General features: G+C 44.6%; 1 protein-coding gene across 1 annotated transcript in view; it reads right to left on the bottom strand.

The window, feature by feature from the left end:
• LOC140719860 (butyrophilin subfamily 2 member A1-like) overlaps window positions 1–17179 on the bottom strand; it is a 55912-nt gene that overhangs the window by 35631 nt on the left and 3102 nt on the right. Inside the window, exons 2-4 of the mRNA XM_073034786.1 lie at window positions 17033–17138; window positions 7771–8118; window positions 6922–7203 (exon numbers count right to left, since the gene is read on the bottom strand). Coding sequence (XP_072890887.1) covers window positions 6922–7203; window positions 7771–8118; window positions 17033–17132 — 730 coding nt within the window. The 5' untranslated portion in view covers window positions 17133–17138. The remainder of the gene's footprint in view (window positions 1–6921; window positions 7204–7770; window positions 8119–17032; window positions 17139–17179) is intronic.

Here is a 17179-nt window from a genome sequence, read left to right as displayed (position 1 = left end):
ATAGGATCTACAAGTATTTGGATAGACAGGGACTTATTAGGGAGAGTCAACATGGCTTTGTGGTAGGTCATGTTTTTCGAGGAGGTTACCAGGAAAGTGGATGAAGGGAAGGCAGTGGATGTTGTATACATGGACTTCAGTAAGGCCTTTGACAAGGTCCCACATGGGAGGTTAGTTAGGAAGATTCAGTCGCTAGGTATACATGGTGAGGTAGTAAACTGGATTAGACATTGGCTCAATGGGAGAAGCCAGAGAGTGGTAGTGGAGGATTGCTACTCTGAGTGGAGGCCTGTGACTAGTGGTGTGCCACAGGGATCAGTGCTGGGTCCATTGTTATTTGTCATCTATCTCAATGATCTGGATGAGAATGTGGTAAATTGGATCAGCAAATTTGCTGATGATACAAAGATTGGAGGTGTAGTGCAGTGAAGAAGGTTTTCAAAGCTTGCAGAGGGATCTGGACCAGCTGGAAAAATGGGCTAAAAGATGGCAGATGGAGTTTAATGCAGACAAGTGTGAGGTATTGCACTTTGGAAGGACAAACCAAAGTAGAACATACAAGGTAAATGGTAGGGCACTGAGGAGTGCAGTAGAACACAGGGATCTAGAAATACTGATACAAAATTCACTAAAAGTGATGTCACAGGTAGATAGGGTTGTAAAGAGAGCTTTTGGCATATTGGCCTTTATAAATCGAAGTATTGAGTATAAGAGTTGGAATGTAATGGTGAGGTTGTATAAGGCATTGGTGAGACTGAATTTGGAGTATTTTGTGCAGTTTTGGTCACCTAATTACAGGAAGGATATTAATAAGGTTGAAAGAGTACAGAGAAGGTTTACAAGGATATTGCTGGGACTTGAGAAACTGAGCTACAGAGAAAGGTTGAATAGGTTAGGATTTTATTCCCTGGAGTGTAGAAGAATGAGGGGAGACTTGATAGAGGAGTATAAAATTATGATGGGTATAGATAGAATGAATGCAAGCAGGCATTTTCCACTGAGGCTAGGGGGAGAAAAAAACCAGAGGACATGGGTTAAGGGTGAAGGGGGAAAAGTTTAAAGGGAACATTGGGGGGGGGGGGCTTCTTCACACAGAGAGTGGTGGGAGTGTGGAATGAGCTGCCAGATGAAGTGGTAAATGCCGGCTCACTTTTAACATTTAAGAAAAACTTGGACAGGTACATGGATGAGAGGTGTATGGAGGGATAAGGGCCAGGTGCAGGTCAGTGGGACTAGGCAGAAAAATGATTCGGCACAGCCAAGGGCCAAAAGACCTAAGTCTCACTGGTCTATAATTACCTGGACTATCCCTACTACCTTTATTGAACAAGGGGGCAACATTCGCCTCCCTCCAATCCTCCGGTACCATTGCCTTGGACAATGAGGACATAAAGATCCTAGCCAGAGGCTCAGCAATCTTTTCCCTCGCCTCGTGGAGTGCCTGGAGAATACTCCGTCAGGCCCCAGGGGGACTTATCCATCCTAATGTATTTTAACAACTCCAACACCTCCTCTCCCTTAATATCAACAAGCTCCAGAACATCAACCTCACTCATATTGTCCTCACCGTCATCAAGTTCCCTCTCTTTAGTGAATACTGAAGAGAAGTATTCATTGAGGACCTCGCTCACTTCCACAGCCTCCAGGCACATCTTCCCACCTTTATGTCCAATCGGCCCTACCTTCACTCCTGTCATCCTTTTGTTCTTCACATAATTGAAGAATGCCTTGGGGTTTTCCTTTATCCTACTCGCCAAGGCCTTCTCATGCCCCCTTCTTGCTCTCCTCAGCCCCTTCTTAAGCTCCTTTCTTGCTACCCTATATTCCTCAATAGGCCCATCTGATCCTTGCTTCCTAAATCTCACGTATGCTGCCTTCTTCCAGCTGACTAGATTTTCCACCTCACTTGTCACCCATGGTTCCTTCACCCTACCATTCTTTATCTTCCTCACTGGGACAAATTTATCCCTAACATCCTGCAAGATATCCCTAAACATCGACCACAGGTACATAGTACATTTCCCTGCAAAAACATCATCCCAATTCACACCCGCAAGTTCTAGCCTGATAGCCTCATAATTTGCCCTTCCCCAATTAAAAATTTTCCTGTCCTCTATGATTCTATCCTTTTCCAAGATAAAAGGCCAGGGATCACTGTCCCCCAGATGCTCACCCACTGAGAGATCTGTGACCTGACCCAGTTCGTTACCTAATATTAGATCTAGTATAGCATTCCCCCTAGTTGGCCTGTCAACATACTGTGACAGGAATCCATCCTGGACACACTTAACAAACTCTGCCCCATCTAAACAATTGGAACTAATATGGTGCCAATCAATATTAGGGAAGTTAAAGTCACCCATGTTATTTTTGATAAAGTCACCCTGTTATTTTTGCACCTTTCCAAAATCTGCCTCCCAATCTGCTCCTCAGTATCTCTGCTGCTACCAGGGGGTCTATAGAATACCCCCAGTAGAGTAACTGCTCCCTTCCTGTTCCTGACTTCCACCCATACAGACTCAAAAGAGGATCCTGCTACATTACCCACCCTTTCTGCAGCTGTAATAGTATCCCTGACCAGTAATGCCACCCCTCCTCCCCTTTTTCGCCCCTCTCTATCCATTTTAAAACACTGAAATCCAGGAATATTGAGAATCCATTCCTACCCTGGTGCCAGCCAAGTCTCCGTAATGGCCACTACATCATAATTCCATGTATGTATCCAAGCTCTCAGTTCATCACCTTTGTTCCTGATGCTTCTTGCATTGAAGTACACACACTTTAGCCCTTCGACCTTACTACCTTTATACCCTTTATTCTGCTTCTCTTTCCTCAAAGCCTCTCTATATGTTAGATCTGGCTTTACTCCATGCACTATACCTGCAGTTCTCACATGACCTTTATCCTCCTCCAACTCACTATCTGCTCTAACACTCTGGTTCCCCTCCCCCTTTCCTGTTGTAATCTGTGGTCCACCTCGCAGCTCTGTTGGGTGGCCTGTATATAACTGCCATCAGGGTCCTTTTACCCTTGCAGTTTCTTAACTCAACCCAAAAGGATTCAACATCTTCCAATCCTATGCCACATCTTTCTACTGATTTGATGCCATTCTTTACCAGTAGAGCCACACCTCCCCCACTGCCTACCTTCCTATCCAATACAACCTGTAACCTTGGACATTCAGCTCCCAACTACAACCATTCTTCAGCCACGATTCAGTGATGGCCACAACAGCATACCTGGCAATCTGTAATATTGCAACAAGATCATCACCTTATTTCTTAAAAACATAGAAAACCTACAGCACAATACAGGCCCTTCGGCCCACAAAGTTGATCCTAACCTTAGAAATTACTAGGCTTACCCAAGGCGCTCTATTTTACTAAGCTCCATGTACCTATCCAAAAGACTCTTAAAAGACATTATCGTATCCGCCTCAACCACCATTGCCGGCAGCCCACTCCACGCACTCACCACTCTCTGAGTAAAAAACTTGCCCCAGACATCTCCTCTGTACCTACTCCCAGCACCTTAAACCTGTGTCCTCTTGTGGCAACCATTTCTGCCCTGGGAAAAAGCCTCTGACTATCCACACGATCAATGCCTCTCATCATCTTATACACCTCTATCAGATCATCTCTCATCCTCTGTCGCTCCAAGAATAAATAGCTGCAACACTACCTCTCGGCTCCTAAATTCAATTCCACAATCGACGAAGGTCAATACACCGTACGTCTTCTTAACCACCGAGTCAACCTGCTTTGAGCATCCTATAGACTCAGACCCCAAGATCCCTCTGATCCTCCACACTGCCAAGAGTCTTATCATTAATACTATATTCTGCCATCACATTTAACCTACCAAAATGAACCACCTCACACTTATCTGGGTTGAACTCCATCTGCCACTTTCAGCCCAGTTTTGCATCCTATCAATGTCCTGCTGTAACCTCTGACAGCCCTCCACACTATCCACAACACCGCCAACTTTTGTGTCATCAGCAAACTTACTAACCCATCCCTCCACTTCTTCATCCAGGTCATTTATAAAAATCACGAAGAGTAGGGGTCCCAGAACAGATCCTGAGGCACTCCACTGGTGACCGACCTCCATGCAGAATATGACCCGTCTACAACCACTCTTTGCCTTCTGTGGGCAAGTCAGTTCTGGATCCAGAAAGCAATGTCCCCTTGGATCCCATGCCTCCTTACTTTCTCAATAAGCCTTGCACGTGGTACCTTATCAAATGCCTTGCTGAAATCCATATACACTACATCTACTGCTTTTCCTTCATCAATGTGTTTAGTCATATTCTCAAAAAATTCAACCAGGCTCATAAGGCAGGACCTGCCCTTGACAAAGCCATGCTGACTATTCCTAGTCATATTATACCTCTCCAAATGTTCATAAATCCTGCCTCTCAGGATCTTGTCCATCAACTTAGCAACCATTGAGGTAAGACAGACTGGTCTATAATTTCCTGGGCTATCTCTACTCCCTTTCTTAAATAAAGGAACAACATCCGCAACCCTCCAATCCTCTGGAACATCTCCTGTCCCCATTGATGATGTAAAGATTATTGCCAGAGGCTCAGCAGTCTACTCCCTCACCTCCCACAGTAGCTTGGTGTCCAGGTGATTTATCCAACTTGATGCTTTCCAAAAGCTCCAGTACATCCTCTTTCTTAATATCTACATGCTCAAGCTTTTCAGTCTGCTGCAAGTCATCACTACAATCACCAAGATCCTTTTCCATAGTGAATACTGAAGTATTCATTAAGTACCCCTGCTATTTCCTCTGGTTCCATACACACTTTCCCACTGCCACTCTTGATAGGTCCTATTCTTTCACATCTTATCCTCTAGCTCTTCACATACTTGTAGAATGCCTTGGGGTTTTCCTTAATTTTGCTTGCCAAGGCCTTCCCATGGCCCCTTCTGGCTCTCCTAATTTCCTTTTTAAGCTCCTTCCTGCTAGCCTTATAATCTTCTAGATCTCTAACATTACCTAGCTCTCTGAACCTTTTGTAGACTTTTTTTCTTCTTGACTAGATTTTCTACAGCCTTTGTACACCACAGTTCCTGTACCCTACCATAACTTTCCTGACCTATGCAGAACTCCACACAAATACCCCTGAACATTTGCCATATTTCTTCCGTACATTTCCCTGAGAACATCTGTTCCCAATTTAAGATTCCAAGTTCCTGCCTGACAGCCTCATAATTCCCCTTACTCCAATTAAACACTTTTCTAACTTGTCTGTTCCTATCTCTCTCCAATACCATTGTAAAGGAGATAGAACTATGATCACCATCTCCAAAATCCTCTCCCACTGAGAGATCTGACACCTGACCAGGTTCATTTCCCAATACCAGATCAAGTAAAGCCTCTCCTCTTGTAGGCTTATCTACATATTGTGTCAGGAAACCTTCCTGAACACACCCAACAAACCATCCCATCTAAACCCCTTGCTCTAGGGAGATGCCAATTGATATTTGGGAAATTAAAATCTCCCACCACGACAACTCTGTTATTATTACACCTTTCCAGGATCTGTTTCCTTATCTGCTCCTCGATATCCCTGTTACTATTGAGCAGCCTATAAAAAACACCCAGTAGAATTATTGACTCCTTCCTGTTCATACCCTCCACCCACAGAGACTCCGTAGACAATCCCTCCATGACATCAACCTTTTCTGCAGCCATCACACTTCTTATACTCCACACATTGAGATCCAGCATCTTGAGTACCGTATTTGCTATCCTTTCTGATTCTGCAGCACTAATGTTTTGATACTTATCCTGTTGCCTGTGACTACGTCGCATCAGCTGCCTGTCCTTCCTGACACCCTGACTGCACGCTATCTTTACTTTTTTACCATCCGTCCTATCCTGCGTCTCTTCACTCCAGTTCCCACCCACTTTCTCAGCCACGCATTTATCTGCCAAATCATCCTGTTTCTACACTCACCTGCACATGGCACAGGCAGCGATCCAGAAATTACTACCCGGGACATCCTGCTTCTCAGCTTTCCACCTAGCTCACTAAAATCTCTTCACAGGACCTCATTGCCTTTCCTTCTTCTGGCACTGGTATCAATATGTACCAAGACATCCAGCTGGTCTCCCTCCCTCTCCAAAATGTTGATGCAATCTGAGATTTCCCTGACCCTGACACCTGGGAGGCAATATACCACCCAGATGTCCCGATCACATCCACAGAATCTCCTGTCTGTTCACTCACTGAGTCCCCTATTTCGATGTACCGGTGATAAATGAAGATATTCCCTTGAAGATCCCCTCTCATTCTTCTAAGCAGGAGGAACTGGAGTCTTCGCTCCCACACCACCAGGTTCAGGAACAGTTGTTACCCGACAACCATCAGACTCTGGAGCAGTGTGAACTTCACTCTCCACAACTCTGATCTGATTCTACAACTGCAAACTCCTGCCCAAGAGTCTCCCCCCAAAATGGCGACTGTACTCTTTACCATGGATGCTCCCTGGCCCGCCGAGTTCCTCCAGTATCTTGTGTGGTCCTCACTTTCAGGAACTCTTTTCAACTCAAGTTTACAATATTATCTTTTCTATTTGCAAAATATATTCTTTTTTAGTTATTTTTCAGTTTATCAGAAATTCTATTGTATTTCTTTATATTTCTTGTAAATGCCATCAAGTAAATGGAACTCAAGGTAGCATACGGCAACATTTATGCACTCTGATTATAAATTCATTTTACAAATGTGAATTTCAGCAAGAATAGCCCCAGTCAACTCAATCCCTCTTTAAAGGACAACCCCCTCACCTCCAAACTCGACCTAGTGACCCTCCTCTGCACCACCTTCAAAGCCCGTATCACTCCCCCCAAGATGTGTAACCCCAAATGTAAAATTGACCAGAGCTGAGCACAGGGTGAACATGCCTGGTATCTCCAGCCGACCCTCGTACTCCCGGCCCAGAAGCTGGTTTTGGATGACACAGGAGTACATGCCAGACGTGGCGTGACTCACAGCGATGATACTCTCCACTCTCAGGAGCCCAGCGTCGTCCACTACCTCCGACTCCTTGAGTGCTATGATGCGCTGACCCGCGGCGTCCCGCCACACCACTTGCGGCCGCGGGAACCACTTCTCCGAGATGCAGCCCACCAGGATCCCATTGCCCTCGTAGTCCACCATCTTCATCGTGGGCTGCTGTCCCATACCTGGAGGGGAGGGGTGTCAGTGGGCAATGGCACCAGTTCAGTTTAAACAGGAGTTCACAAAGGAGTTTGCCCCCTGCATTCCCCGAATCACCATAATGACCTCTCTCAACCTCCAGACGTATCAACATCTCATTCAGTACACCTGTCTCAGTAAGCAACCAGCCCCGCCGTTCCACAGCACACTGTCCCTCTCCACTCCCCTTCTCTTGCCCTCCCTCCCAACTCCCATCCTATCCTCCCACTCCACTCCCCATATCCCACCCTCCCTCCCCCTCTCCACTCCCCTCTCCTTGTCTCACCCTCTCTCCCAACTCCCATCCTGTCATCCCACCCTCCCTCCCTCCCCTCCCCTCATCCTGTCCTCCCTCACCTCCACTTCCCTTATACTGCCCAGCCTCTCCACCTTATCCCGCCCCCCCCCCCCCCCACCCAGCTAACCTCCCGCTGCCTGCACTGTCCTGCCTCCACTGGGACAAAGTACCCTCTCGGTCCTCTGCAAACCGTGCCCTCCGTTTAAACCCCCCACCCCCAGCCCATTTCCCGCTGTCCAGTGACACCCTCACTCACTGGCAACTTGCAGCTGCAGAGAGCCCTCCTCGTCCAGAGCCTTGGAGACCACGAAGCACTTGTAGCGTCCCGCATCGTGCACGGTCACCTTCTTCAGCAGCAGGGAGACATTCCCCTGGGGAAAGGAGTCCTTGAACAGCTCTGTCCTCCCGGAGTACTGTGCTATCTGGGACTCAGGACTGTCCTGCCCCTTCCGGTACAGGTGCACCACCTTGGACCACTCCTCCCGGAACCAGCGCACCTCCATCTCCACAGGGACCTCGGCCGGAACCAGCTGGCAACCCAACACAGCATCCTGGCCTACCTCAGCCACGACAGGCTTGCTCGGAGTGACCACGATAAACTCCCCTGGGGACGTGCAGGTAAAACACAGTCAGAGTGTCGACAATAAACCTCTCAGACACTTTATAGCGACAGAATTATCGTCACTGACTTAAACTGCATGTAATTTATTGTATTCATGCAGCACAGGCGTTAAATGAATCAGTGTGGTTGGTGCTGCCCTCTAGTGTTTGCTCGGTGGAAGACAAGCTGGATCGTGATTGCGGATCTGCAAGCCAGTGATCATGGGACTGCTGCTGTCAGCTTCTCCTTGCCGACAACATCCTGTGCATCATCAAACTACAGGGCATGACATTCAGGGGCCTGGGCTAGATTATATTTTTGTGAAACTGCACGCTTATATGTCTCATATGTGCTGAATATGCCTTGTGCTGTGTCTTTCTATTTGGGACTGTGGCTTGCACCTCGACCCCCAGAGGAACACTGTTTCATTCGGCTGTATTCATGTGTGGTTCAATAACAACTAAACACGAAGACGGGAATATCCGACAGACATAGGCACACGGGCCTCTTAACCTGCTGCATTTCTGAATAATTATTACAATATTAATCATAACATCAGGGAAAAGTTAATGTTTCTGAAACAGAGACACTATGAAAGTGGATCTAAACCTATGAAAATACTAGCGTGGAAAATGGAAAAAAAAATAGCAGAAAATACAATTCATAGAATTAGGGATCGAAGAACAGAAATGATAAAAATTAAACTAAGTGAAATTCAAGAAGCTTTTGAAGTGTTTTACAAAACTCTATATTCCAAAGTTCCGGGGGAAGCATAACCCAAATTGACACCTTCCTCAATTCTCTAGTTACCCACTGTAAGCAAAGAACAAAATAGAACGATGACTGCTGACATAACTGAAGTTAAACTAAAAGCTGCAATTAGGCTTAAATTAAGCATATCACCAGGATTAGATGGGTATACGGCAGAGTGGTAAAAGAATTTCAAAATGAGTTAATTCCTGTCTTATTCCCCACACTGAACTGGGCTCTAAAAAAGGCACAAATGCCACCCAATAGACAGTAGGGGCAGGAGTAGGCCATTTGGCCCTTCTAGCCAGCACCGCCATTCACTGTGATCATAGCTGATCATACACAATCAGTACCTCATTCCTGCCCTCTCCCCCATATCCCTTGACCCCACTATCTATAAGAGCTCTATCTAAATCTCTCTTGAATGCATCCAGAGACTTGGCCTCCACTGCCTTCTGGGGCAGAGCATTCCACATATCCACCACTCTCTGGGTGAAAAAGTTTTTCCTCATCTCTGTTCTAAATGGCCTACCCCTTATTCTTAAACTGTGGCCTCTTGTTCTAGACTCACCTATCAGTGGGAACATGCTTCCTGCCTCCAGCGAGTCCAATCCCTTAATAATCTTATATGTCTCAATCAGATCCCCTCTCATCCTTCTAAATTCCAGTGTATACAAGCCCAGTCGCTCCAATCTTTCAAAATATGACAGTCCCACCATTCCAGGAATTAACCTTGTGAACCTACGCTGCACTCCCTCAATAGCAAGAATGTCCTTCCTCAAATTTGGAGACCAAAACTGCATACAATACTCCAGGTGGGGTCTCACCAGGGCCCTGTACAGCTGCAGAAGGACCTCTTTACTCCTAAACTCAATTCCTCTTGTTATAAAGGCCAGCATGCCATTAGCTTTCTTCACTGCCTGCTGTTCATTCAACTTACACCCTACATCCAGACTGCTGTCTGGGGGCCTGTAGATAACTCCCATTAGGGTCTTTCTACCCTTAGAATTTCTCAGTTCTATCCATACTGACTCTACATCCCCTGATTCTATGTCCCCCCCTCGCAAGGGACTGAATATCATTCCTCACCAACAGAGCCACCCCACCTCCAGCTGGAAAGAAGCGATCATCTCAGCTATACCAAAAGAAGGCAAGGATAAAATGGAATGCCGGTCATTTAGACCAATATCCGTTCTTAATGTAGATTATAGATTATTTACCTCCATCATGGCCAAACGATCAGAAGAGTTTCTACCCACACTGACACATAAGGATCAAATAGTTTTTATACAACAACATCAAACATAGTATACGAAGGTCACTTCACATTATGGATCATTTACAAAAAAATAAAATCGAAGCAATGGTGATAAGTGTGGACGCTGAAAAGGCATTTGATTCGGTTAATTGGAATTTTCTTTACAGAGTTTTACATAGATTTGGTTTACATGACACAATTATTAAAACTATACAGACACTATATGACAATCCTACTGCTAGGATTAAAATCAATGGATATTTATCAAATAGTTTTACCCTAGAACGGGGCACAAGACAAGGTTATTCATAGTCACCGCTACTCTTCGCGTTATATCTGGAACCATTACCTCAATACATCAGACAAAATGAAGATATCAGGGGAATTACTATTAAAGGGACAGAGCATAAATTGGCTTGTTATGCGGATGACATTTTGATCTACCCAGGGCAACCAACATACTCTTTACCTAAATTGATGCAATCCTATGAACAATATGGTCAAATATCAGGATACTGATAATTGAAAAAAAGGGGAGGAGGGGTGGTATTACTGGTCAGGGATACTATTACAGCTACAGAAAGGGTGGGTAATGTAGCAGGATCCTCTTTTGAGTCAGTATGGGTGGAAGTCAGGAACAGGAAGGGAGCAGTTACGCTACTGGGGGTATTCTATAGGCCCCCTGGTAGCAGCAGAGATACCGAGGAGCAGATTGGGAGGCAGATTTTGGAAAGGTGCAAAAATAACAGGGGTGTTATCATGGGTGACTTTAAATTCCCTAATATTGATTGGCACCTGATTAGTTCTAAGGGCTTAGGCAGGGCAGAGTTTGTTAAGTGTGTCCAGGACGGACTCCTGTCACAGTATGTTGACAGGCCGACTAGGGTGAATGCCTTACTAGATCCAGTATTAGGCAACAAACTGGGTCAGGGCACAGATCTGTCAGTGGGTGAGCATCTGGGGGACAGTAACTACCGCTCCCTAGCCTTTAGTATTATCATGGAAAAGGATAGAATCAGAGAGGACAGGAAAATTTTTAATTGGGAAAGGGCAAATTATGAGGCTATCAGGCTAGAACTTGCGAGTGTGAATCGGGATGATGTTTTTGCAGGGAAATGTACTATGGACATGTGGTCGATGTTTAAGGATCTCTTGCAGGATGTTAGGGATAAATTTGTCTCGGTGAGGAAGATAAAGAATGGTAGGGTGAAGGAACCATGGGTGGGTGACAACTGAGGTGGAAAATCTAGTCAGGTGGAAGAAGGCAGCATACATGAGGTTTAGGAAGCAAGGATAAGATGGGGCTATTGAGGAATATAGGGTAGCAAAAAAGTAGGAGCTAAGGGGGCAAGAAGGCCTTGGCGAGTAGGGTAAAGGAAAACCCCAAGGCATTCTTCAATTATGTGAAGAACAAAAGGATGACAGGAGTGAAGGTAGGACCAATTAGAGATAAAGGTGGGAAGATGTGCCTGGAGGCTGTGGAAGTGAGCGAGGTCCTCAATGAATACCTCTCTTCGGTTTTCAGCACTGAGAGGGAACTTGATGATGATGAGAACAATATGAGTGAGGTTGACGTTCTGAAGCACGTTGATATTAAGGGAGAGGAGGTGTTGGAGTTGTTAAAATACATTAGGATGGATAAGTCCCCCTGGGGCCTGACGGAGTATTCTCCAGGCTGCTCCACGAGGCGAGGGAAAAGATTGCTGAGCCTCTGGCTAGGATCTTTATGTCCTCGTTGTCCACAGGAATGGTACCGGAGGACTGGAGGGAGGCGAATGTTGTCCCTTTGTTCAAAAAAGGTAGTAGGGATAGTCCAGGTAATTATAGACCAGTGAGCCTTACTTCTGTGGTGGGAAAGCTGTTGGAAAAGATTCTTATAGATAGGATCTATGGGCATTTAGAGAATCATGGTCTGATCAGGGACAGTCAGCATGGCTTTGTGAAGGGCAGATCGTGTCTAACAAGCCTGATAGAGTTCTTTGAGGAGGTGACCAAGCATATAGATGAGGGTAGTGCAGTGGATGTGATCTACATGGATTTTAGTAAGGCATTTGACAAGGTTCCACACGGTAGGCTTATTCAGAAAGTCAGAAGGCATGGGATCCAGGGAAGTTTGGCCAGGTGGATTCAGAATTGGCTTGCCTGCAGAAGGCAGAGGGTTGTGGTGGAGGGAGTACATTCAGATTGGAGGGTTGTGACTCATGGTGTCCCACAAGGATCTGTTCTGGGACCTCTACTTTTCTTGATTTTTATTAATGACCTGGATGTGGGGGTAGAAGGTTGGGTTGGCAAGTTTGCAGACGACACCAAGGTTGGTAGTGTTGGTGGTGAGGATTATCAAAGATTGCAGAGAGACATTGGTAGGATGCAGAAGTGGGTTGAGAAGTGGCAGATGGAGTTCAACCCGGAGAAGTGTGAGGTGGTACACTTTGGAAGGACAAACTCCAAGGCAGGTTACAACATAAATGGCAGGATACTTGGTAGTGTGGAGAAGCAGAGGGGTCTGGGGGTACATATTCATAAAGTTGCCTCACAGGTAGATAGGGTAGTTAAGAAAGCTTATGGAGTGTTAGCTTTCATAAGTCGAGGGATAGAGTTTAAGAGACGTGACGTAATGATGCAGCTCTATAAAACTCTGGTTAGGCCACACTTGGAGTACTGTGTCCAGTTCTGGTCACCTCACTATAGGAAGGATGTGGAAGCATTGGAAAGGGTACAGAGGAGATTTACCAGGATGCTGCCTGGTTTAGAGAGTATGGATTATGATCAGAGATTAAGGGAGCTAGGGCTTTACTCTTTGGAGAGAAGGAGGATGAGAGGAGACATGATAGAGGTGTACAAGCTATTAAGAGGAATAGACAGAGTGGACAGTCAGTGCCTCTTCCCCAGGGCACCACTGCTCAGTACAAGAGGACATGGCTTTAAGGTAAGGGGAGGGAAGTTCAAGGGGGATAGTAGAGGAAGGTTTTTCACTCAGAGTGTGGTTGGTGTGTGGAATGTACTGCCTGAGTCAGTGGTGGAGGCAGATACACTAGTAAAATTTAAGAGGCTACTAGACAAGTACATGGAGGAATTTAAGGTGGGAGGGGGTTATATGGGAGGCAGGTTTGAGGGTCGGCACAACATTGTGGGCCGAAGGGCCTGTAATGTACTGTACTTTTCTAATGTTCTATATATACAAGATCAACATAGATAAAACCCAATTACTTGGACAGGAGGAGGAGTATAGGAAACTGATACAGGACTTTGTGATATGGTGCAACTCAAACTACCTGCGTCTCAATATCACCAAGACCAAGGAGATGGTGGTGGACTTTAGGAGATCTAGGCCCCATATGGAGCCAGTGATCATTAATGGAGAACGTGTGGAGCAGGTTAAGACCTACAAGTATCTGGGAGTACAGTTAGACGAGAAGCTTGACTGGACTGCCAACACAGATGCCTTGTGCAGGAAGGCACAGAGTCGAATGTACTTCCTAAGAAGGTTGGCGTCATTCAATGTCTGTAGTGAGATGCTGAAGATGTTCTATAGGTCAGTTGTGGAGAGCGCCCTCTTCTTTGTGGTGGCGTGTTGGGGAGGAAGCATTAAGAAGAGGGACGCCTCACGTCTTAATAAGCTGGTAAGGAAGGCGGGCTCTGTCGTGGGCAAAGTACTGGAGAGTTTAACATCGGTAGCTGAGCGAAGGGCGCTGAGTAGGCTACGGTCAATTATGGATAACTCTGAACATCCTCTACATAGCACCATCCAGAGACAGAGAAGCAGTTTCAGTGACAGGTTACTATCGATGCAATGCTCCTCAGACAGGATGAAGAGGTCAATACTCCCCAATGCCATTAGGCTTTACAATTCTACCGCCAGGACTTAAGAACTTTTTAAAAGCTATTATTAATGCTTTTTGAGACGGTGATTTAGATGCATATCATATTTTTTTTACTGAGTTAAGTATTGTATGTAATTAGTTTTGCTACAACAAGTGTATGGGACATTGGAAAAAAAAGTTGAATTTCCCCATGGGGATGAATAAAGTATCTATCTATCTATCTATAACTATAGCCCACCAAGAGAAATTGAAAGTAGATATCCCTGGGCATGGCACACAGAGTCTTTTAAATATTTGGGCATCATTATGCCAAAAGATTTGGCAAAATTATCAGAATGTAATTATCAGCCTTTATATAAAAAATTAAGGAAGATATGGCAAGATGGAACCTGATTCCTTTTTTCAGTCTCAGTTCAAGGATTGAATCTATTAAAATGAATATACTGCCCAGACTATTATATCTCTTTCAGACCCTACCAATGGAGATTAATTGAAATCGATTCAATGAATGGAACAAAATGTTATAAAGATATATATGGCAAGTTAAAAGGCCTAGAGTTTGTCTCAAAACTTTGCAATCAGCCAATGAAAATGGGGGGGAATGGGGCCTACCTTCTCTTAGAGATTATTATTTTGCAGCTCAGTTGAGAGCTGTGATATGTTGGTGCAACCCATCATATGATGCACAATGGAAAAACATTGAGGAGGGGATACTTCCCATCCCCATACTGGCAATTTTGTCTGATAACAACCTGCAATGGTACATAAATACTATTGATAACCCATGGGTGAAATGGACTCTTAAAATATGGAAAATGATAATAAAAGAATATAAACTAGAGGGAGATATTGCAATTCTTAAATGCTGTGCATATGACTCAGATTTTACACCAAATAAATTGGATGCTAGATTTAAGGACTGGACAGCTAAAGGAAAAACAGTTCTTTGTGATATAATGAAAGGAGGAACACTTCAGTTTTGAAATGCTTAAAGAGAAATACTTATTAGAAAAACAAGACTTTTATCGGTAATTACTGATGTGACAATATGTTAACAGGACAGTTAAAAATGTAACCAAGGCAAGTACACGTTTGATAGAGCTATTTAGAAAAACATACCGTAATTCAGATATCGGTAGTAGAATCATTTCAAGTGTGTATAAGGGTTTGTCAAATCTTAAAACACATTTGACTTCATACATTAAAACAAAATGGGAGAAGGAAGGAGGGATAATTATATCTGAGGAAGAATGGACAATAATATGAAGGTATCAATGGAAGTGTACCAGTTCACAGAAATGCAGGGAGTTTGGATGGAAAAACTTGATAAGATATTTTATTACACCCTCTCAGAAATCCCATTGTGATAGTAACCTCCCTGCTTGCTGGAGAAATTGTGGAAATCAAAATGCAAACCATTATCATATCTTCTGGGAATGCCCTATTATCAAAGACTATTGGAGGGAGATACACAATGCCCTACAAGACGTCTTTAAATGTGAAACACCCTTAGAAAGTAAGACCAGATACTTCAAGAATAGTTGAAAAGAGATAAATATTTAATGAATATACTGCTGGTGGCTGGTAAAAAGACTCTTACTAGGAAATGGTTATCACAGGAGATCCCAACCTTAAATGCATGGATGGAAATTACAATGGACATTTACAAAATGGAGAAGATAACAGCATCTGTTAATCATAAACTGGAACAAATTGATTCATACTGGGAAAAATGGTTTAACTACATAATGCCTCTTAGGCCTGATTTTATTCTCACAAATCAATGAATATGTTGTTTTAAAAAAAGATCACTCCCTATTTGTACATAGTTTTCTCCTTTCGCTTGTTCTTTCTTTCCTCTCTTTTCTATAAGTGTATACCTCAGATAAATATTATGTGGAGATTTGCGGCATGTATGATTATATGAGTTATATGTACAATGTCTGAAATACATCTTTTGGAAATGTTTGTTTGATGATAAACTTCAATAAAAAATAAATTACAAAAAAAACTGTTAAGCCATTTATCATCCATCTGTAATAATGGATGTCCTGCCGTTGGAGAGTGTCTAGAGGGGGTTCATGAAAATTATCACAGGAATGGTAGAGTTAACAACCAAGCCTTGATGGCTTAATGGCAAGTATTGAAAGGCTGCGATACAGTGGAGGTGGAGGGCGGGGAAGCTGAAGGCCAGAGAACACAGCTCAAAACAGAAGGACATCTCTTTAGAACAGAGGCGAGGAGCAATTTCTTTAGCCAGAGGGTGGCATATCTGTGGAATTAGTTTCCTTGATGGCTGTGGAAGCCGAGCCATCGGGTATATTTAAAGCGGAGGTTGATAGGTTCTAGAATAATCAGTGGTCGAAGGTTACGGGGAAAAGGCAGGAGAATGGGGTTGAGAGCAATAGTAAATCAGCCATCGGGCTAGAGGATTGTCAGCAGCGCTGCAGCCACAGGGCCCTCAGCATTGTCAATGATCCCTCCCACCAGTCAGCAATCTCTTTGACCCCTTACCCCCAGGCAGGAGGTACTGCAGCGTTAGGTTGGGAAACTGCTTCTTCCCCCAGGCTGAGAGACCACGGAACTCTGTGGTCCCAGGGCTCATCCAGAATGAAATGCCAGCAGCGTTATACTGTTTACTTTCCATCTGGCATCGGGAATGCCTGGCATTATTTCTTCATTTAATAGGGGTAATATTAATTATGTGTTGTGTATGTGAGTTATCTGTACTGTATTGTGCACCTTGGTACGGAGGGACATTGTCTCGTTTCTGGCCGTATACTTGTGTATGGTTACGGTTATATGACAATAAGCTACGCTTGAACATGAATGGTGGAGATGACGTGATGGACGGAATAGCCTTATTCTGCACCACCAACATCTTGTACACTAACCGTGACGCCTCGTCACCTCGATCACTGATGTCCAAAAACCACCCATCTCTGCCAACGCCAGGAGATTCATCACTCAATGTAAAGCACCTCAGCCAAGGCTGCAGGTTCCACACTGTCTGCCCAGGACATCCCAATCGGAAGCATTGTCCCGAGGAGTTGGGAAAGGGGAGCCCAGGAACACAGCACTGTCTTACCAAGAGACGTGGTGACCAGCAGGAGGAGAATCGCTGAAAGATATTGCCACTTCATCGCTCGACTATACCCAGTCATCGAGAATCCCACAGCAACGTTCATGGGAACCTGAAATAACATTCCACCCATGGTCAGACAAAAACCAGAGC

This window comes from Hemitrygon akajei, chromosome 2 (genome assembly GCF_048418815.1).
Source record: "Hemitrygon akajei chromosome 2, sHemAka1.3, whole genome shotgun sequence".
Taxonomy (NCBI): domain Eukaryota; kingdom Metazoa; phylum Chordata; class Chondrichthyes; order Myliobatiformes; family Dasyatidae; genus Hemitrygon; species Hemitrygon akajei.
This window is presented reverse-complemented; position numbering and strand designations above follow the sequence as displayed.